This window comes from Eschrichtius robustus, chromosome 2 (assembly GCF_028021215.1).
Source record: "Eschrichtius robustus isolate mEscRob2 chromosome 2, mEscRob2.pri, whole genome shotgun sequence".
Taxonomy (NCBI): domain Eukaryota; kingdom Metazoa; phylum Chordata; class Mammalia; order Artiodactyla; family Eschrichtiidae; genus Eschrichtius; species Eschrichtius robustus.
The window spans coordinates 126,491,847-126,508,026 of record NC_090825.1 but is presented as its reverse complement, the minus strand read 5'-3'; the positions used below and the strand labels follow the sequence as shown (position 1 = coordinate 126,508,026).

Below are 16,180 nucleotides of genomic sequence, written 5' to 3'. Positions count from 1 at the left end.
CTCGCTGGCCCATCTCACCCACTGCAGCTTTCTCCAGCCACTGTCTCTCCACGGCTGCTCCCTATGCCACCCAGGCGCTTACTGCCACGGTGGATGCACCCAGCCAGCTAGCTCCTCAGCCACTTTAGTCCTACCATCAACTGGCCTCTTAAACCTACCTGCAGGCAGCAAGAGTGCCCCTTCATCCTAGGAGCTTGGGCAAAATAGCATCTCTGAGCTTTTCTTCTCCTCAGTTACCATGCCCATTTTGACAAAAAGCCCTTCTTCCCAGGGTTACTGGAAAGATTAGATAATGCACACCAAGGACTTCGCGCTGGCCTCGTGCGAAGCTCCCTTCTGACTTGGTTTTGGGACCTCTGCGGGGCAGGACCCTGTAGTGTGTGTGCGTGCGTGCACAGACGTGATGAGTCCCAGGCCCACAAGCAGCTTCTGTCCTGCCTCAGATACAGCATCATGCAGTCCTGCTGGGCCCTGGAGCCGACCCGCAGACCCACCTTCCAGCAAATCTGCTCCCTCCTTCAGGAGCAGGTTCAAGTGGATAGAAGAGAGCAGGTGAGTGGTGCCAGGCTCAGGGTGGGTGGCTGGTTAAAGCTGGGCCTGACTGATCAGTTCTGACCATCCCCTGACATCCCCCCACCCAGGACTACAGCAACCTGCCAAGCAGCAGCAGCGAGCTGGAGGAGGAGAGTTCCAGCGAGCACCTGGCCTGCTGTGAACAGGGGGACATTGCCCAGCCCCTGCTGCAACCCAACAACTACCAGTTCTGCTGAGGAGGTGATCACAGGGACGTATTGTCTCTCCCCTCCTCCAAGCTCTCAACTCCTCCATGGATGGGGCACCAGGGGGAGAACACAGGCTGTGCCCTTGGTCATTTCACTCAACAGCCTGGCCCAGCTCTGAAACTCGGGAATGTGGGATCTACAGGAGGTGGAGCGAACCCCACTCCCAGGGCCTGGGCCATCACTGCCAGTCAGGGGCTGGGGCTCAGCCCCGCCCCCGCCAGTTCTCAATGCTGTGGCCTCATGTGTGCTATGCCAACTGGGAGAAGACCCAGCTCACTCTTAGCCTGTTCCCACTTCCTCCCCTCCTGTTTCAATAGAAATGGACTGGTTTTGTGACTCTGAAGTCCGCAGGAGCTGCCCCAATCTTGAGAAAAAACAAGGCTCCTTGGGCCTTGGCCGAATGGAGGGACACCTGCTGAGTGGATCAAGGAGAGCAGACAGGTGCTCAGGGCTGCACTTGGTTCAGGCCCTTGGAGGAGGGTGGCTCCTCTGGAATAATCTAATTGTCCCTCTCTGCCCTCTAAGCCTTCTCTCCACGGCCCCACCCACCCTGGGTCTGATACTGCTGCACTGAGCCAGGTGGCAGCTAAAGGTTGGGGTGCTCTGTCCGGCCCCCCCTGCCATTCTGAGCTGGAAGGCAGGGGCCCCGTGTGGCTGGCCACACCAAGCAAGCAGCACACACTCGAGGTTGACGCATCATAACTAACAGCCACACTGTGGGATGTCTCTGTCAGCATTAAACTAACAGCATTAACACAGCTGGCCTCTGATCTTTGTGCCATGCGGATTCCCGGGGACCTCCTTCCATCCTTCTGCGGTGAGTGACCAACCCCAGCACCTCTGGAGCCCAACCCCACTGAGCTGCATACAATGAGGCTGGAATTGACTCCTGTTGCGCCCAAACCATATAATTTAATAAACTTTATTCTGGTCAGGGAAGAGGGAGGGGAAAAAAGCCACCTATTCCACTCCTCTCAATAAATTAAATAACACGGCCAATTCCCGTGCCCTAAGCAAACCTTGGGCACTTGAGCCAGTCCTGCTGTTTCCTTACGGCCCAGTCTGCTTACCCTTCACAGAAGGGAGTTTTTCCTACTGCCCCCAGGTTATGTCATGCTCACGGGCCACATCCCCTCTGTGATGAGGGTCCAGAGAGGAGGCAGGCCGCAGCAGCAGTGACCAGGAAAGGAGGAAAGGGGATCCTCTTCCTCAAAGCTTGGGGCAGGGAGGCTAGGCCTGGAAGAGAGCTGTGGCTCACCCTTTCTCAGCTGCCCCCAGATGTGGATGCAGGAACAACAGGAGGGGAATGCATTCGTCCTCTGGGAAAATCGAGAGCCCAAAGGGACCCCTGGAGCTAATGAAGCCCCCAAGGCCCCGAGACAAAGGCAACAGGCTGCAGGGGCTGAAAACGGTGTCCCTGGGTGGGAAGGGACACCTCAGCAGCCTTGGCCCACCCAGGACCTCCACCCCGACCCACAGGCGCCCCTGGGAAGCCAGCAGCTACCTGCCTTCTCTCAGCCTCCCTGTCCCTTTATTGAACATATGGTGCCACCCAAGTGCTCTTTTGGGGCTAGTAAAGAGTGTCCTGGTGCCTCTCCCGACCCCCAGAAGGTTGAGAACCAACGACCCTGGGCTCCACCGTGCTCAGGAAATGGAAGCTCTTTGGTCAGTCCCAGCATCAGAGGCTGGTCCCCTGGATGGATCTGCCTCGGGCAAGGGCCTTACTATGGCTTGAGAGAGACGGTGCGGTCCCTGCGCAAGAGCCCGGCTTACTCTGCAGCTGTGGCCACCTCCTCTTCCTCAGCGTCCTCCTCCGTCTCTGTCTTGATCTGAGCAACCCCGAGGCGGTAGAGGGTGTCTCGGATGACCACCTCGCCAGGCTGGCAGCTCTGCACAATGTCATGGATCTGCCGGTTGACAATCTCGCGACTGGTAAGGAAGTCCATGAGGCGGTTGTAGAGGTAATAGTGGGTGGCATTGTCAAAGGCAATGGGCCGCTGGCGGACGCTGTTTGGTTTGCTGTCTGCGAAGGAGGACAGGATGGCTGCGTAGGGTGCCAACTCAGGACACAGGGCCAAGGAGTGGTGCCCAGCGCTGGGGTCGCCAGGACTGGGCTGCGCGCCTGCATGGACGATGCGCCGGGTGGCAGTCTTGGTGACCGGGTGCTGGACAGAGTGCTCAGCCTCCATCATGTCCACCGTATAATGCTGGTCCAAGAGTTCTGGGCAGGACACGCTCTGCAAGGGAGATGATAAGCCACTGTGACGTGAGGGAAGATTAAGGTCCAAGCTGTGTGATGGGTGAGAGTGAAAGCTGTGGGTGAGCCAGCTCTGTTTAAATCCTACCGTCACCACATAACACGTTTCCTGGGGGCAAGTCCCCCTTTCCTCCCCTCCTGTGCCTCCGTTTCCTCATGTGAGAATGGGGACAGTAACAGTGGCCACCTCCCAGAGCAGATGCTGGATTACCTGAGCTATTATTTATATCTGCCTAATCAATTCAGACTGGGGCTGCAGGGGAACTGGAAGGAAGTAGTTCCCGTGGAGGCTCAGATGCCCTTCTGCAATGCCTCACACCAACCTTACAAAGCCAGGGAGCCCCATGGACTAAGGAAAAGGCAAGTGATGACAATGACATCCCCTTCCTATTACCAGTCCTAATGTCTCTTCTAGCAAAGGGCACGTGCCCGTGCTAAGAACCACAGCCTGATACAGTGCACCAAGACACAGAGACCAGGGCCCTGCCATTAATCTGCTGTGTGACACTCGACAGGTCCATTTTCATCCCGGGGCCTTACTTTCCCCTTTTAATTAGAGGAAAGGGGTTGATACGGTCAGCGTTTTCTAAGCCACTGTGCCTCTAGATCACAAACCAAGGAATGCCATGCAGCATATTCACAGCCAAAACAGGGCTGGTGTGGGCCTTTAGTATGTCAGCACGCACAGTGTCCTCAAAGGTGGCAATTTTCTAGGCTTAACTGCAAGGTGACCCCTTTGACCCCAAGATACCTGGGGTCACCCTGGGCGCCCTAAGTGACATGCTGTGGCCTGACACACACACACACACACAGGGGTTGGTCAGTAAAATTTTGTGGACTAAATGCTGGTTCCAGAGCATTGAGACAAAACACTGGTGGAGAAAAAAGGTGGTGGATGGTTCGCAGAAGGTCTTCCCAACGAACCAGGGGGATGCATCCCAGTTCCTCAGAAGGGAACTCACCACAGGCGGCTCCGTGGGGCTAGAGAAACAGCCCTGATTCCTCCCCCACATCTGGTTGGTCAGCTCTGGGTAGCAGAGGTCAGCACACAGGGCCACTGGTGTGGCCATGTCGACCACATACACAGGAGGCCAATGGCGGGAGGAGACGAGCAGATCCACATGGTCGAGGGCACTCTCGCCCCGCACAAGATACTTGGAGCCGCACACCACCTGGTGGGGAGAAGGAGAGTACAGCACAGGGTGAAGAAGCCAATCTGCAGACAGACCGAGTCAGGTCCACTCGCTTCTTCCCAGGAAGATGGACAATCAGGTTTTATGACTGAGGTCATGCCACCCTGCCAGAGCCCATGACATTCTGCTTCCCTCCTACTTCTGTCCCTGAATGAAGTCGGCAGCTCACTGCAGGCTGGGAGAAGAGCTGGGAGCATCCGAGCCTCAGATGAGGCTGAGAGATCCCCCCCATTCCCACCCACCAAGGCATCACCTCCAAACCCCACCCTCCACATCACCCCACCAAACACCATCTAGTCCAGTGGTTCCCAAGCTGTATGGCACCAGCAGCTAAGAGGAAGTTCCTGGGTCCCACTCCAAATCTACAGAATTAGCCACTGAAGGTGGAGTCTAAGCATCTGTATTTTGAGCAGACCCTGACGGTGCTGTCCAGATGAGAACCCCTGATGAAGGTATAGCCTTCGTCAAATCCCCCAAATACCACTCCACTGCTGGGCAGCTGTGTGTCCACTGGAGAATTCTGCCTCTACCTCCCTACCTTCACACCTACCAGTCCTGGCTATCGCCTCCAAGTAATACCGCTGGCCCACCACAGCCCCGAGAGCTATAGCTCTCACATCCCTGTGCTGTCAAGTGCTTCTCCTGAGATGAACCCCAGTCACATGAACACGAGGCTCTGAGCAGGCTCTGACCTGCCCGGGGTTGTTAAAGGAGTTGATGACCTGACTCTCTTTCGACAGCTAGTCGCCCTGCCCACTCAGTGAAATGGAGGCTCTGCGAAGCCGTCTTCCCCATTTAGCACTGTTCAGGGGGTTTTCTACCCTGGCATCTTCTTGGATTGGGATGACTGTGTCACACAGGGCACAACCTTCCCAGTGCTATCCTGGCGCCTACCCAGTGCATGCCCTCTACGGGCCTAAGGAGTGATCTTCCTAGAACCCAAATCAGACCATTTCCCACTCAAACCATCCAATGGGCCCCTCATCACTCTCAGAAGAAAACCCAAACTGTTACTCTTGCCTCCAAAGCTCTACATGAACTGGCCTCCGGGGACCCCTCCCCACTCAGGACATAGTGGTCACATCCCTTCCCAAGCTTACATGGGGCTCTTTGCATGGGGCCCCACAGACAGCAGGTCCCTCTCCGCTACTTTCTATCTCTGGTCCTTGTTTAGTTCCTGCAGAGCTGTTGCCACAAGCCATGGTGACTTTGTTTCTCAATATGAGGTCACCCAGGGAGGAATGGCATCTTCGTTGCTCACGTTTGTACCCTCAACAGCTGACGCAGGGGCCAGCACACAGTAGGGTGCCTAACACGCACGGGTGATGACCCATAAGGAGCTATTCCACAGCTGCCCAGTGACCTAAGTGCCAGCCCCAGGATGAGCTGACTCAATCAGATCCTCTGCGTGGGCAAACTGACATGAACAAATTCACCCTCAGTTCCTCCTCGTTCTCCTCCTACCTGATGGGGGCACATCTTGTAGATTTTACCCCCTGTGAGATGAGGTGGGGGCTGTCGAGCTCTGGCTCCATTCTGAACAGATTCGTAGAGGGCCAACAAGGAGAGGCAGAGCTGGTCCTAGAGCACAAGGACAAGATTAAACACAGCAGTGAACGCTAAGCAACCAGGCTTGGTACACAGCACCAAATGCTCACTTCAAATACTCACTCAAAGCAAATGAATAAACTGTTAAGGCCAGATTGGGCCTTGGAGCCTCACCAGCCCAATGTCCTTTAGGTACATATGGGGACGCTGAGGCCCTGTAAGGGCCAGGTCACAGACAGAGCCAGCCAGACTGATCAAGCTGCCAGACTCTGAGGCCTGGGTTCTCTCCACTTTTTACAGCGCAGGGAAAGTGTCAAAGAGGAGCCAACATTTGCGTCTGAACTTGAAGCATCAGATTTTCAAGAGCACATTAGTATGAAGGGAAGTACAAAATGTATGGATAAAATACACACACCCCTCCACATCCTTCTCTACGGATGCCATGGTGCTTGTTTTCTAAGAGCCTGGATAGGTGATAACTAGACACTGCAAACTTCATGAGGTTGGTATTTTGGTTATTTCCACTTTGCAAATGAGGAAAATGAGGCTCAGATGTGTAAGGCAGCTTATCCAAGGCCACACACAGTTAACAGGAGAGCCTGGATTCCTGAACCTGAGTCTGGACCCACTACCTCAACAGAGGAACTGCCTGGATGGGAAGGCCTTGCGTGCATGTCACAATCTGGCTGCTGGCTATCTCCCAGGCCTCCCTGCCCGCCAGCACCCTGTGTCCAACACAAGGGCCCAGTCACGGGTATTCATATCCCTGCCCAGAAAAATGGCCCACCAGTCTGCTCCCAAAGTCCCTACCCCCAGCGCTGCCCCGAGACTCACCTTGGAGTCTTCTGCCCCGAAGGGGATGCCACACTGCCTCAGCAGGCAGTGCAGCTCCTTCTCGCTGTAGGAGCCGATCTCCTCGAGCTTGCAGGCACCCTCCTGGAGCAGCCGTACCAAGGCGCCGCCATTGCCTGCAAGAGACGTCGTGCTAATGGGAGGGCGCTACTGCCAGCCACCTGAGGTCCTGCGGAGTCCCTCATGCACGAGGATGGGAACAAGGGGGCCTGGTCCACAGTCGAGCAGGCTTTGCCCCGAGCACTGCCCTGGGGGCTGGGAGAGGTGGACTCAAGGCAGGTCTTAAGCTTCTATAGATACGCAAAGTCTCTGAGAACCAGCTTTCTGCCTTTGAACATCTAGGGGAGATACCCTGCAGAGCACCCATGCAAAGAACCCTGAAATGGGTCAGCTTTTAACCTTTTAAGTTTTTCCAGAACCATGATCTCAGATTCTTAACACAACTGCAGCAACATGAGGAACAGCAGCTCTCATTTAAAAAATGCTCTTTATATACTATGTTCCTGAACCTGATCAACAGAACTATGCAGGGGCCTTACTTATAAAATCAATTTAGCAGGTCATATCCAGGATTTTAAAAATGAAATAGAATAGAAAATCAAGTATGTTGCATTTGGTAAGGGAAAGTACTGTTTTATGAAAGTTGTTTTAGTTACAGATATACACAGACGTGTTACTTACATGACCATCACGCTGAGTCATGATGTAGATAGAACCTATTGCTTACTGAGTTGCAGTTAAAAAAAAAAGTAGGCCATCACTCTAAATGTATTAGCTCACTTAATCTTCACAACAACCTAGGTGGTGGGTAGCAATGTCACGCCCCCTCTGTAAATGAAGCAACAGAGGCTCGGGGCAATGCAGGGATTTGGTGGAGGTCACATGGTCACTGAGTGGCATAGCTGGGAATCAAACCCAAGTTGTCAGAAACTGATGCCCTCAAAAGAGCTAGCCCAGGGCTTCTCAACGTGTAAGCACAGAGCATCTAAAAAACCATCTGAAAGACCTGTTTAGAAGGCAGACTAGACTCCCTGCCTCCCCCTACATCTCTCAGTGAGAATCTTTGGGGTTGAAGCCCTATCATCAGCATTTTTCAGAGGGTTCCCACTGTTCAGTGTAGTGCATCCCAGAAGGCTGACAGTGGGCTATGTGGGTCAGTCCTATACAATGTGGCTGGCAGCTCTTCAAAACTCTGCACATGACTTTAATCCCCAGGGGATTTTGTCACAGGTTGTCATTATCTTTCCAGAAAGAGCCCTCCAGGTGGGCCTGGCCCCCCTCTCAACCATACATGCTGTCTTGCCATGGACAACGTTCCAGACGCGACGGGACCCTTCCCTGACCCCAGCTACCAGGTGGCCTTACCAGGTACTGGCTGCACATCCAGGTTTTTGTCTTTCTCAGTGTTGACGACCACAGCTCCTCTCATGAGTGGTGGGAAGAAGGGGGCAATAACAGAGGCATCAAACTTGGTGATAGGGATGCTGGCGGGGAAGGCCACCTGCTCAATCACTTCTGTCTCCATCGTGGCCCAAAAGTCCTCCACATTTACCTCACTAGAGGCCAAGAAGTCAGGCCAGGTGAACTAAAAGGTCAGGACAAAAAAGGTCAAACTGTAGGAGCCACAGAACGTCAGCAACACAACAACCTACCTTCTCCATACAGGCTGAGCAGGGGGAAGGAGTCAGACAGCCACACACTGCCGGGACACCCCTGAATCTAACATCTTAGTGCCAAACTGCTCCTTGGCCTCATTCCTTTCTCCCACACCACAGCACTCCCCAAGACCTAAGTCCCTTCTGCGTCTATGCCTTTATTCATGTCCTCTTCCCTGCCTCGCCAGGAGAGGGCAGCTACCACTGCCTGTCATGTGCCAGACACTGACTAATTAACTACTACTATACAAGCCTGAGGGTGCCTGAGGTGAGAGGACTGGAGCGAGGGGCAGTCTGAACTAGAATGTGAACAAAGATCTAGTTCCAAAGCCCAAGCCCCTAATCCCTATGCCTGGCTGGCAGGAATCATCAGAATAAAACTTAGTGGCACTCCACCCACTTGCAAGGCCCTGTTGATCCCTCACCTCCTCCCGAAGGTCCTCCCAGACCATGCCAGCACATGGCTATCTCCTCTACGTGCAACATGTACTTACCTACTGTAGACATCTAGCACTGTGCTACTCAATTTCTCTTCTTGTAAGCCCTCTTATGCAGCCCTCAAAGTGAGACCCTGATCCTATTACCTCATCAGAATCATTTGCATTACTCAGCAATGCTGATATCCAGGCTGCACCTCAATCTGTATGAACTAAATCCCTAAGGCTGCATTTTTAAAAGATTCCCTAGGTGAGTGGTTCTCAAAGCGGGGACCAGTGGCACGAGCACCACCTGGGAACTTGCTAGAAATGCAAATGCTCAGCCCACTCCAGACCCACTGAATCAGAAACCCTGGGGGTGGGGCCCAGCAAGCCTCTCACACTAAAAAGTTTGAAAATCATTGCCCAATGTAATTCTTATGCCCACAAAGTCTGAGAACCACTGCTCCACATAGAGACGTCTCTTATCAGTCCAGAGGGTCCTCCTCTACCAGTCCCCGAGGGGAGGGGCCCACCCTACAGTCTCCTCATGGACAAACTGCATGTTTGTTTTGTTCAATACCTTTCTGTTTTATTTCACTGACTTTAGAACACCCCCAGCCTGCTCTCCTCGTACGCACTACCCAACTCTGCACTCCACACCCAAAAGGGAGAAAACAAATTCCTGTCTCTAGAAAGAAACATCCAGAAACAAAGAAGAGAAGAGACATGCATACGGAAAGTGAAGGGAATGCTACTCCATTCTGTGAGGAGCGAGCCTTGATCGGAACAAGGCGGGTGCCAGGCAGGACTAGGACATGTGAGTTTTTGCAGGGAGGCGGGCTTCTGTCTATTCTAGAGAGCAAAAAGCCAAAAAGCCTGTGACCAGATGTGTTTGAAAAACCAGAGCTCAGGGTCCCAGGAGGTACTGGTGAGCATGGTGGTGCTTATGAGTTCAGATTCTGGAGTCAGGGAGCCAGACCAAGGTCAAATCCCAGCTCCACCCCTTCCTGACCGGATGAGCTGGGACAAGCCCCCTTCATCTACAAAAATATCACAGGGTTGAGAAGTCACCCAGAAAGTAATGCACTGAGTACAGAGTAAGAACTTGGTATATGTAATAAAATGCTCAATAAATCATAGCTGCACTACTATTAACATTTCCATTAGACAAGCAGATTTGAATGAGTCTAGAAACAGCCTCTTTGTGAGATAACACACAAAAGCAAATTTTTTTTACAGTTCATTTTACCTACAGGGAACACTTAGAAGGCTCCAGTAGCATTATGCTTGTTTTCATATATCTCATTATACACCACCACGCTCAAAATAGAACTATTTGATCAGCGTATGTACTTATTTGTTTAATTGGGAAGAGAAAGAGGAATATGCATTAAATCCCTAATATGCTCAGCTGGCCGTGTCAAAATACACCAGAGCTTTTCTCCAGAGGTCCTGTACCACTCCCGGTGGCAAACAAGTGAGCTGCAGGTCCAGTGCTCAAAGAGTCACTGTGGTAGAGTGCAGAGATGGAAAGCTTGCACCCACCGTGCCTACTAGCATGCTCACGGGGCACTCCACACCTATGCAGGCAGACCAGACCTCTCAGCATGATGATGGGAATGAGTTCACCCATGGAATTTTTGAAAAATTCCCTGTACCAGGTTAAATAATTTTCCCTATTAGTCTTAGTTTGTGAAGAGTTTTATCATAATGGGCGCTGAATTAAAAAGAAAAGCCTTTTTTAGACAGCCAGTGAAATAATCATATGGGTTTTCTCCTTTAAACTGTTAAGTACTGAATTACATTAGTATATTTTCTAACGTTGAAACAATCTTGCCTTCCTGGGATAAGCTTAGTCATGATTTTATTTTACTCATTGTTAGATTTGTTCTGCAATTATCTTATTCAGAACTCTGGCATCTATATTCATGAGTACTATCAGCCCAAATTTTCATCTTATATTAAATGTTTGGTTTTGTTTTCAGTTATATGGCCTTACACAATGACTTATATCCACTTTTGCTATTCTTCTATGACTGGAATCTTATTTCTTGGATATTTGTTAGAATTAATGTATAAAGCCATCTAAGTTTGGTGTTATCTTTGTGTGAACATTTTTTAGTTAAGAACCTAAGTCAGATCAGTCCACTATTCCTCAAAACCCTTCACTGGCTCTCCATTTCACTCAGTGGAAGTCTTTACAATGGCCCGGGCCACCCGTAGCCCCTTGAACCTCAATACATCCGACCACTCTATCCCCCACTCACAGAGGGCCAGCCACATCGGCCACCTTTCTGTTCCTCAACCATGCCCAGCAAACCCTCTTCAGATCCCATTCTTGCTGCTCCCTCTGCCTGGAATGTTCCCCCCACTGAAAACTACAAATGCCCTGGTGTCAGACAGGACTTCCCCGACTACCCTCAATAAAGCAGGAGCCCCTTCTTCCCACGATACTGCTCTCTTCCTTACCCTGCCTTACTGTTATTATGTTACTTTAATGTATTACATATAATATATATTAATAGTATTTTAATATAATATACACAATTATTAATGTTTGTCTCCTGTCTCCCCAAATCAGAAAGTGAGCTCCATGAGCTCAAAAACTCCATGGGTTTAACTGCCATTTCCCAAATGCCTAAAAAGTGCACCTATAGTTCATGTTTAATAAATTTGTTGAATAAGTAACAAGTGCCTCCATTTCCATCTGGGCTGCCTTAGATGAAAACCTGGGAAGTGGCAAGAAAAAGCTACTCACCTCACCCAGGAAGGAACTAGAGCCATCTGCTCCTGGAAACACCATGCAGGAAGGTGGCTGCCAAAGTGTGCAGACATGTCTAAAGGTCACCCATGGTGACCAAGAGGCACTTACCTCCACACTCTTTAGTGCCAGCACGTTTTCTTCACTCCTCTGGGCAACTTCCACTTTGGGGGCCACACCACAGATGCCACAGATCATGTCATTGTAGTCTCGGACAGTGAGGCACTCAAAAGCCCAATAGCCATTGCACAGCAGCTCCTGCAGCTGGCTCAGCTCCTCTGAGGTAAGAGTCTTCTCTGGAAGGAGAGCAAGAGCTCTGAGAAGTTCACAGAAGAAGACCTGGAGGCCACAGGGGATGAGCAATGGCCCGCAAGAATAGCAATTCTGCAAGACCGCTTCTCTCCTAAGAACACCCAAGAGTACTAACCACCAAAGGGTCAAGCACCCTAGCCATTAGGTGTTCGGGTGGCAACTCCAATGAGAGTTACAGCTGCCCTGTACTCAGCACCCACTAGGACCTAGATGCTGTGCTGAGAGCTTTGAATACATTCTCTCATTTAACTCTCACATCTTTATGAGCCAAGAGTATTATTATCCTCACTGAATAACTGGAAAAACTGAGGCACAGAGAATAACTTACTCAAAACCACACTGCCACTAAGTGGTATAGCGCAGACTCAAACACAAACCTGTCTGACCCTAGAACCTTTCCTCTACTCCATCTGACCTCATAGTAGGGAAGGGGCAGGGGGCCTGGATTCTGTAGGAAGGGATGGGAAAAGCATAAACAGAAAGAAATGAGGAAAGCAAAGGGAAAAATAATTTCTAATAATAAGGAGGGTGGTGCCCACCTTCATGTCTCAGCATGAGCCTTGGAAATGGGAGCAGACCTCCAGAAGCTGCGTATTCAGAATGAGTCTGCTTAGCATGTAGTAACGCCAAGTCTACCTATGACCAAAGGATGAGCTTCTATGAAGTCTGTTTAATCTTGTGCTGAAGGTCTCTGGATACATGGAAAGACTCATGCTTTCCAAAGTTTGGCATTTGTAAAATTCAGGAGGAGGAGTGTGTTAGGAAGTCAAGAATGTCTCCTTTTCAAAATATCAGACTCTCCTCCAAGGTAGTTATGTTAACGGAAACCCATCACTGGAAATTCCCAGGGGGCTTAGAACTAACCTTGGGGAAACGGAGGAAGCCAACCTTTACCTGTCTGATCCTGCACTGACTTCAGAAGAGTGCTGATGGATACTCTGGGGTCCTCTCCCAGCTTGATGTGGTTTCGGATTGCAAAAAGCAAGTCCAGGCTCACTAGCAGCTTGTTTCCCACATTAAAGAGACCTGCAGGTTAAAAAATGGCAACAGAGAAATTCACTGTTAACAACATCCACAACGGGAAAAAACAGGAGACTAACTAAATGGGGGAACATTAAAAAATAAATTGTGGTACATTCAATGTAATACAAAACTAGAGGTCACCTGCTAGTTGGTAACCTACAAGCAGCTGTGAAGGAAACTGTTTAATTGGATCCCATTGTACCCAGAGCACAGAGCAGCCTTTTCAGCATGCAGGGGCTGCTCAGAAACCTTGCCTAGAAGATGGCAGAAGAGAAGGACATGAGCTCATCTCTTCTTACGAAAACACCAAAATCACAACTAACTGCTGGAACAACCATCAACAAAAAAAACCACTGGAACCTACCCAAAAAAGATATCCTACATCCAAAGAAAAAGTAGAACCCACAACAAGATTACGTAGGAGGGGAGCAATCACAATAAAATCAAATCCCACACCTGCCAAATGGGCGACCCACAAACTGGAAAATAATTATATCGTAGAGGTTCTCCCACAGGAGTGAAAGTTCTGAGCCTCACGTTAGGCTCCCCAGCCTGGGGGGCTGGCAATGAGAGGAGGAGCTCCCAGAGCATCTGGCTTTGAAGGCCAGAGGGGACTGATTGCAGGAATTCAACAGGACAGAGGGAAACAAACTCTAATCTCAGAGGGTGCACACAAGGTCTTGTGCGCACCAGGACCCAGGAGAAAAAGCGGTGACCTCATAAGACCCTGAGCCAGGCCTACCTGCTGGTATTGGAGGGTCTCCTGTGGAGGCAAGGGGCGGCTGTGGCTCACTGCGGGGACAGACACTGGTGGCAGTAATTCTGGGGAGTACTAATTGGCATGAACCCTCCTGGAGGCTGCCATTTTCTCACCAAAACCTGGCCCCACCCAATAGCCTACAGGAACCAGTGCTGGGATGCCTCAGGACAAACCACCAACAGATCAGGGACACAGTCCCACCCATCAGCAGCCAGACTGCCTAAAATCTTCCTGAGCACACAGCTGCCTGCTAAACACATCCCTTGACACGGCCCTGCCCACCAGAGGGACAAGACCCAGCTAAACCAACCAATGGGCAGGGACCAGTCCCTCCCACCAGGAAGCCTGCACAAGCCTTGCAAACTGGCCTCATCCACCAGGAGGCAACAGCAAAAGCAAGAAGAACTACAATCCTGCAGCCTGTGGAATGGAAACCACACTCACAGTAAGTTAGACAAAAACGAGACAGCAGAGGAATATGTCCCAGATGAAGGAACAAGATATAACCCCAGAACAACTAAGTGAAGTGGAAATAGGAAATCTACCCAAAAAAGAATTCAGAGTAATGATAGTAAAGTTGATCCAAGATCTCGGAAAAAGAATGGAGGCACAGGTGGAGAAGATAAAAGAAATGTTTAACAAAGACCTAGAAGAACTAAAGAACAAACAAACAGAGATGAACAATATAATAATTGAAATAAAAAACACACTAGAAGGAATCTATAGGAGAATAAGCGAGGCAGAAGAATGGATAAGTGAGCTGGAAGACAGAATGGTGGAAATCACTGCTGCGGAACAGAACAAAGAATAAAAAGAAATTAGGACAGTCTAAGAAACCTCTGGGACAACATTAAATGCACCAACATTTGCATTATAGTGGTCCCAGAAGGAAAAGAGAGAGAGAGAGAACCTGAGAAAATATCTGAAGAGATATCGCTGAAAACTTCCCTAACATGAGAAAGGAAACAGTCACCTAAGTCCAGGAAGCGGAGAGTCCCATACAGGATAAACCCAAGGAGGAACATGCCGAGACACATAGTAACCAAACTGACAAAAATTAAAGGCAAAGAGAAAATATTAAAAGCAACAAGGGAAAAGCAACAAATAAAATACAAGGGAATTGTTGTAAGATTATTACCTGATTTTTCAGCAGAAACTCTGCAGGCCATGAGGGAATGGCACGATGGAAGGGAAGAAACTACAACCAAGAATACTCTACCCAGCAAGGCTCTCACAGTTCAGATTTGACGGAGAAATCAAAAGCTTTACAGACAAGCAAAAGCTAAGCAAATTCAGCGCTAACAGACCAGCTTTGCAACAAATGTTAAAGAACCTTCTCTAGGCGGAAAAGAAAAGACCACAACTAGAAACAAGAAAATTACAAATGGGAAAGCTCACTGGTAAGGGTAAACATACAGTAAGGGTGGGAAATAATCCACAAACAAATATGATATCAAAACCAGCAATCATGAGGAGTGTACAAATGCAGGATATTGGAAATGCATTTGAAATTAAAAAAACAGGAAGTTAAAACAATCTTGTATATATATGGACTGCTATATCAAAACCACATGGTTAACAGCAAACCGAAAGTATACAGCAGATATACACAAAAAAAAGAAAAAAGAATCCAAACACAACACTAAAGTTAGTCATCCAATCACGAGAAGAGAACAAAAGACGAAGGGAAGAAAAAAGACCTACAAAAACAAATCCAAGACAATTAACAAAATGGCAATAAGAACACAGATATTGACAATTACCTTAAAAGTAAATGGATTAAGTGTTCCAACCAAAAGACACAGACTGGCTGAATGGATACAAAAACAAGACCCATATATATGCTGTCTACAATAGACACACTTCAGTTCTAGGGACACATAACAGACTGAAAGTGAGGGGACGGAAAAAGGTATTCTATGCACATGGAAATCAAAAGAAAGCTGGAGTACCAATATTCATATCAGACAAAATAGACTTTAAAATAAAGACCATTACAAGAGACAAAGATGGACACTACATAATGATCAAGGGATCAATCCAAAAAGAAGATATAAGAATTGTAAATACATATGCACCCAACATAGGAGCACCTCAATATATAAGGCGAATGCTAACAGCCGTAAAAGGAGAAATCGATGTAACACAATTTAATAGTGGGGACTTTAACACCCCACTTACATCAATGGACAGATCATCCAGACAGAAAATCAATAAGGAAACACAGGCCTTAAATGACACATTAGACCAGATGGACTTAATTGATATTCAGAGAGCATTCCATCCAAAAGTAGCAAAATACACATTCTTTTCAAGTACGCATATAGAACATTCTCCAGGATTGATCACATGCTGGGTGACAAAGCAAGCCTCAGTAAATTTAAAAAAACTGAAATCATATATCAAGCATCTTTTCCAACCACAATGCTATGAGATTAGAAACCGATCGTAAGAAAAAAACTAAAAAAACACAAACATATGGAGGCTAAACAATATGCTACTAAACAACAAATGGATCACTGACGTAATCAAAGAGGAAATCAAAAAATACCTAGAGACAAATGCAAATGAAAGCACGATGATCCAAAACCTATGGGACGCAGGAAAAGCAGTTCTAA

At 49.1% G+C, this 16,180-nt stretch overlaps 2 protein-coding genes across 6 annotated transcripts in view; one reads left to right on the top strand and one right to left on the bottom strand.

Annotated features, from left to right (window-relative positions):
* Positions 1 to 1,714, top strand: part of CSF1R (colony stimulating factor 1 receptor) — a 61,854-nt gene extending 60,140 nt beyond the window's left edge. Inside the window, exons 21-22 of one of the 2 annotated variants that reach the window (XM_068536187.1) lie at positions 444 to 552; positions 642 to 1,714. In XM_068536187.1, the coding sequence (XP_068392288.1) occupies positions 444 to 552; positions 642 to 770 (238 nt within the window). In that variant the 3' untranslated portion in view covers positions 771 to 1,714. Of the gene's footprint in view, positions 1 to 271; positions 415 to 443; positions 553 to 641 lie in introns of those variants that run through there. The other variant, XM_068536188.1, reaches the window with a different exon arrangement.
* Positions 1,689 to 16,180, bottom strand: part of HMGXB3 (HMG-box containing 3) — a 61,627-nt gene continuing 47,135 nt past the window's right edge. For all 4 annotated transcript variants that reach the window (XM_068536183.1, XM_068536184.1, XM_068536186.1 and 1 more), the window contains 7 exons: positions 12,674 to 12,805; positions 11,579 to 11,763; positions 7,998 to 8,217; positions 6,615 to 6,748; positions 5,697 to 5,813; positions 4,002 to 4,211; positions 1,689 to 3,019 (listed from right to left, as the gene is read on the bottom strand). In XM_068536183.1, the coding sequence (XP_068392284.1) occupies positions 2,552 to 3,019; positions 4,002 to 4,211; positions 5,697 to 5,813; positions 6,615 to 6,748; positions 7,998 to 8,217; positions 11,579 to 11,763; positions 12,674 to 12,805 (1,466 nt within the window). In that variant the 3' untranslated portion in view covers positions 1,689 to 2,551. The remainder of the gene's footprint in view (positions 3,020 to 4,001; positions 4,212 to 5,696; positions 5,814 to 6,614; positions 6,749 to 7,997; positions 8,218 to 11,578; positions 11,764 to 12,673; positions 12,806 to 16,180) is intronic.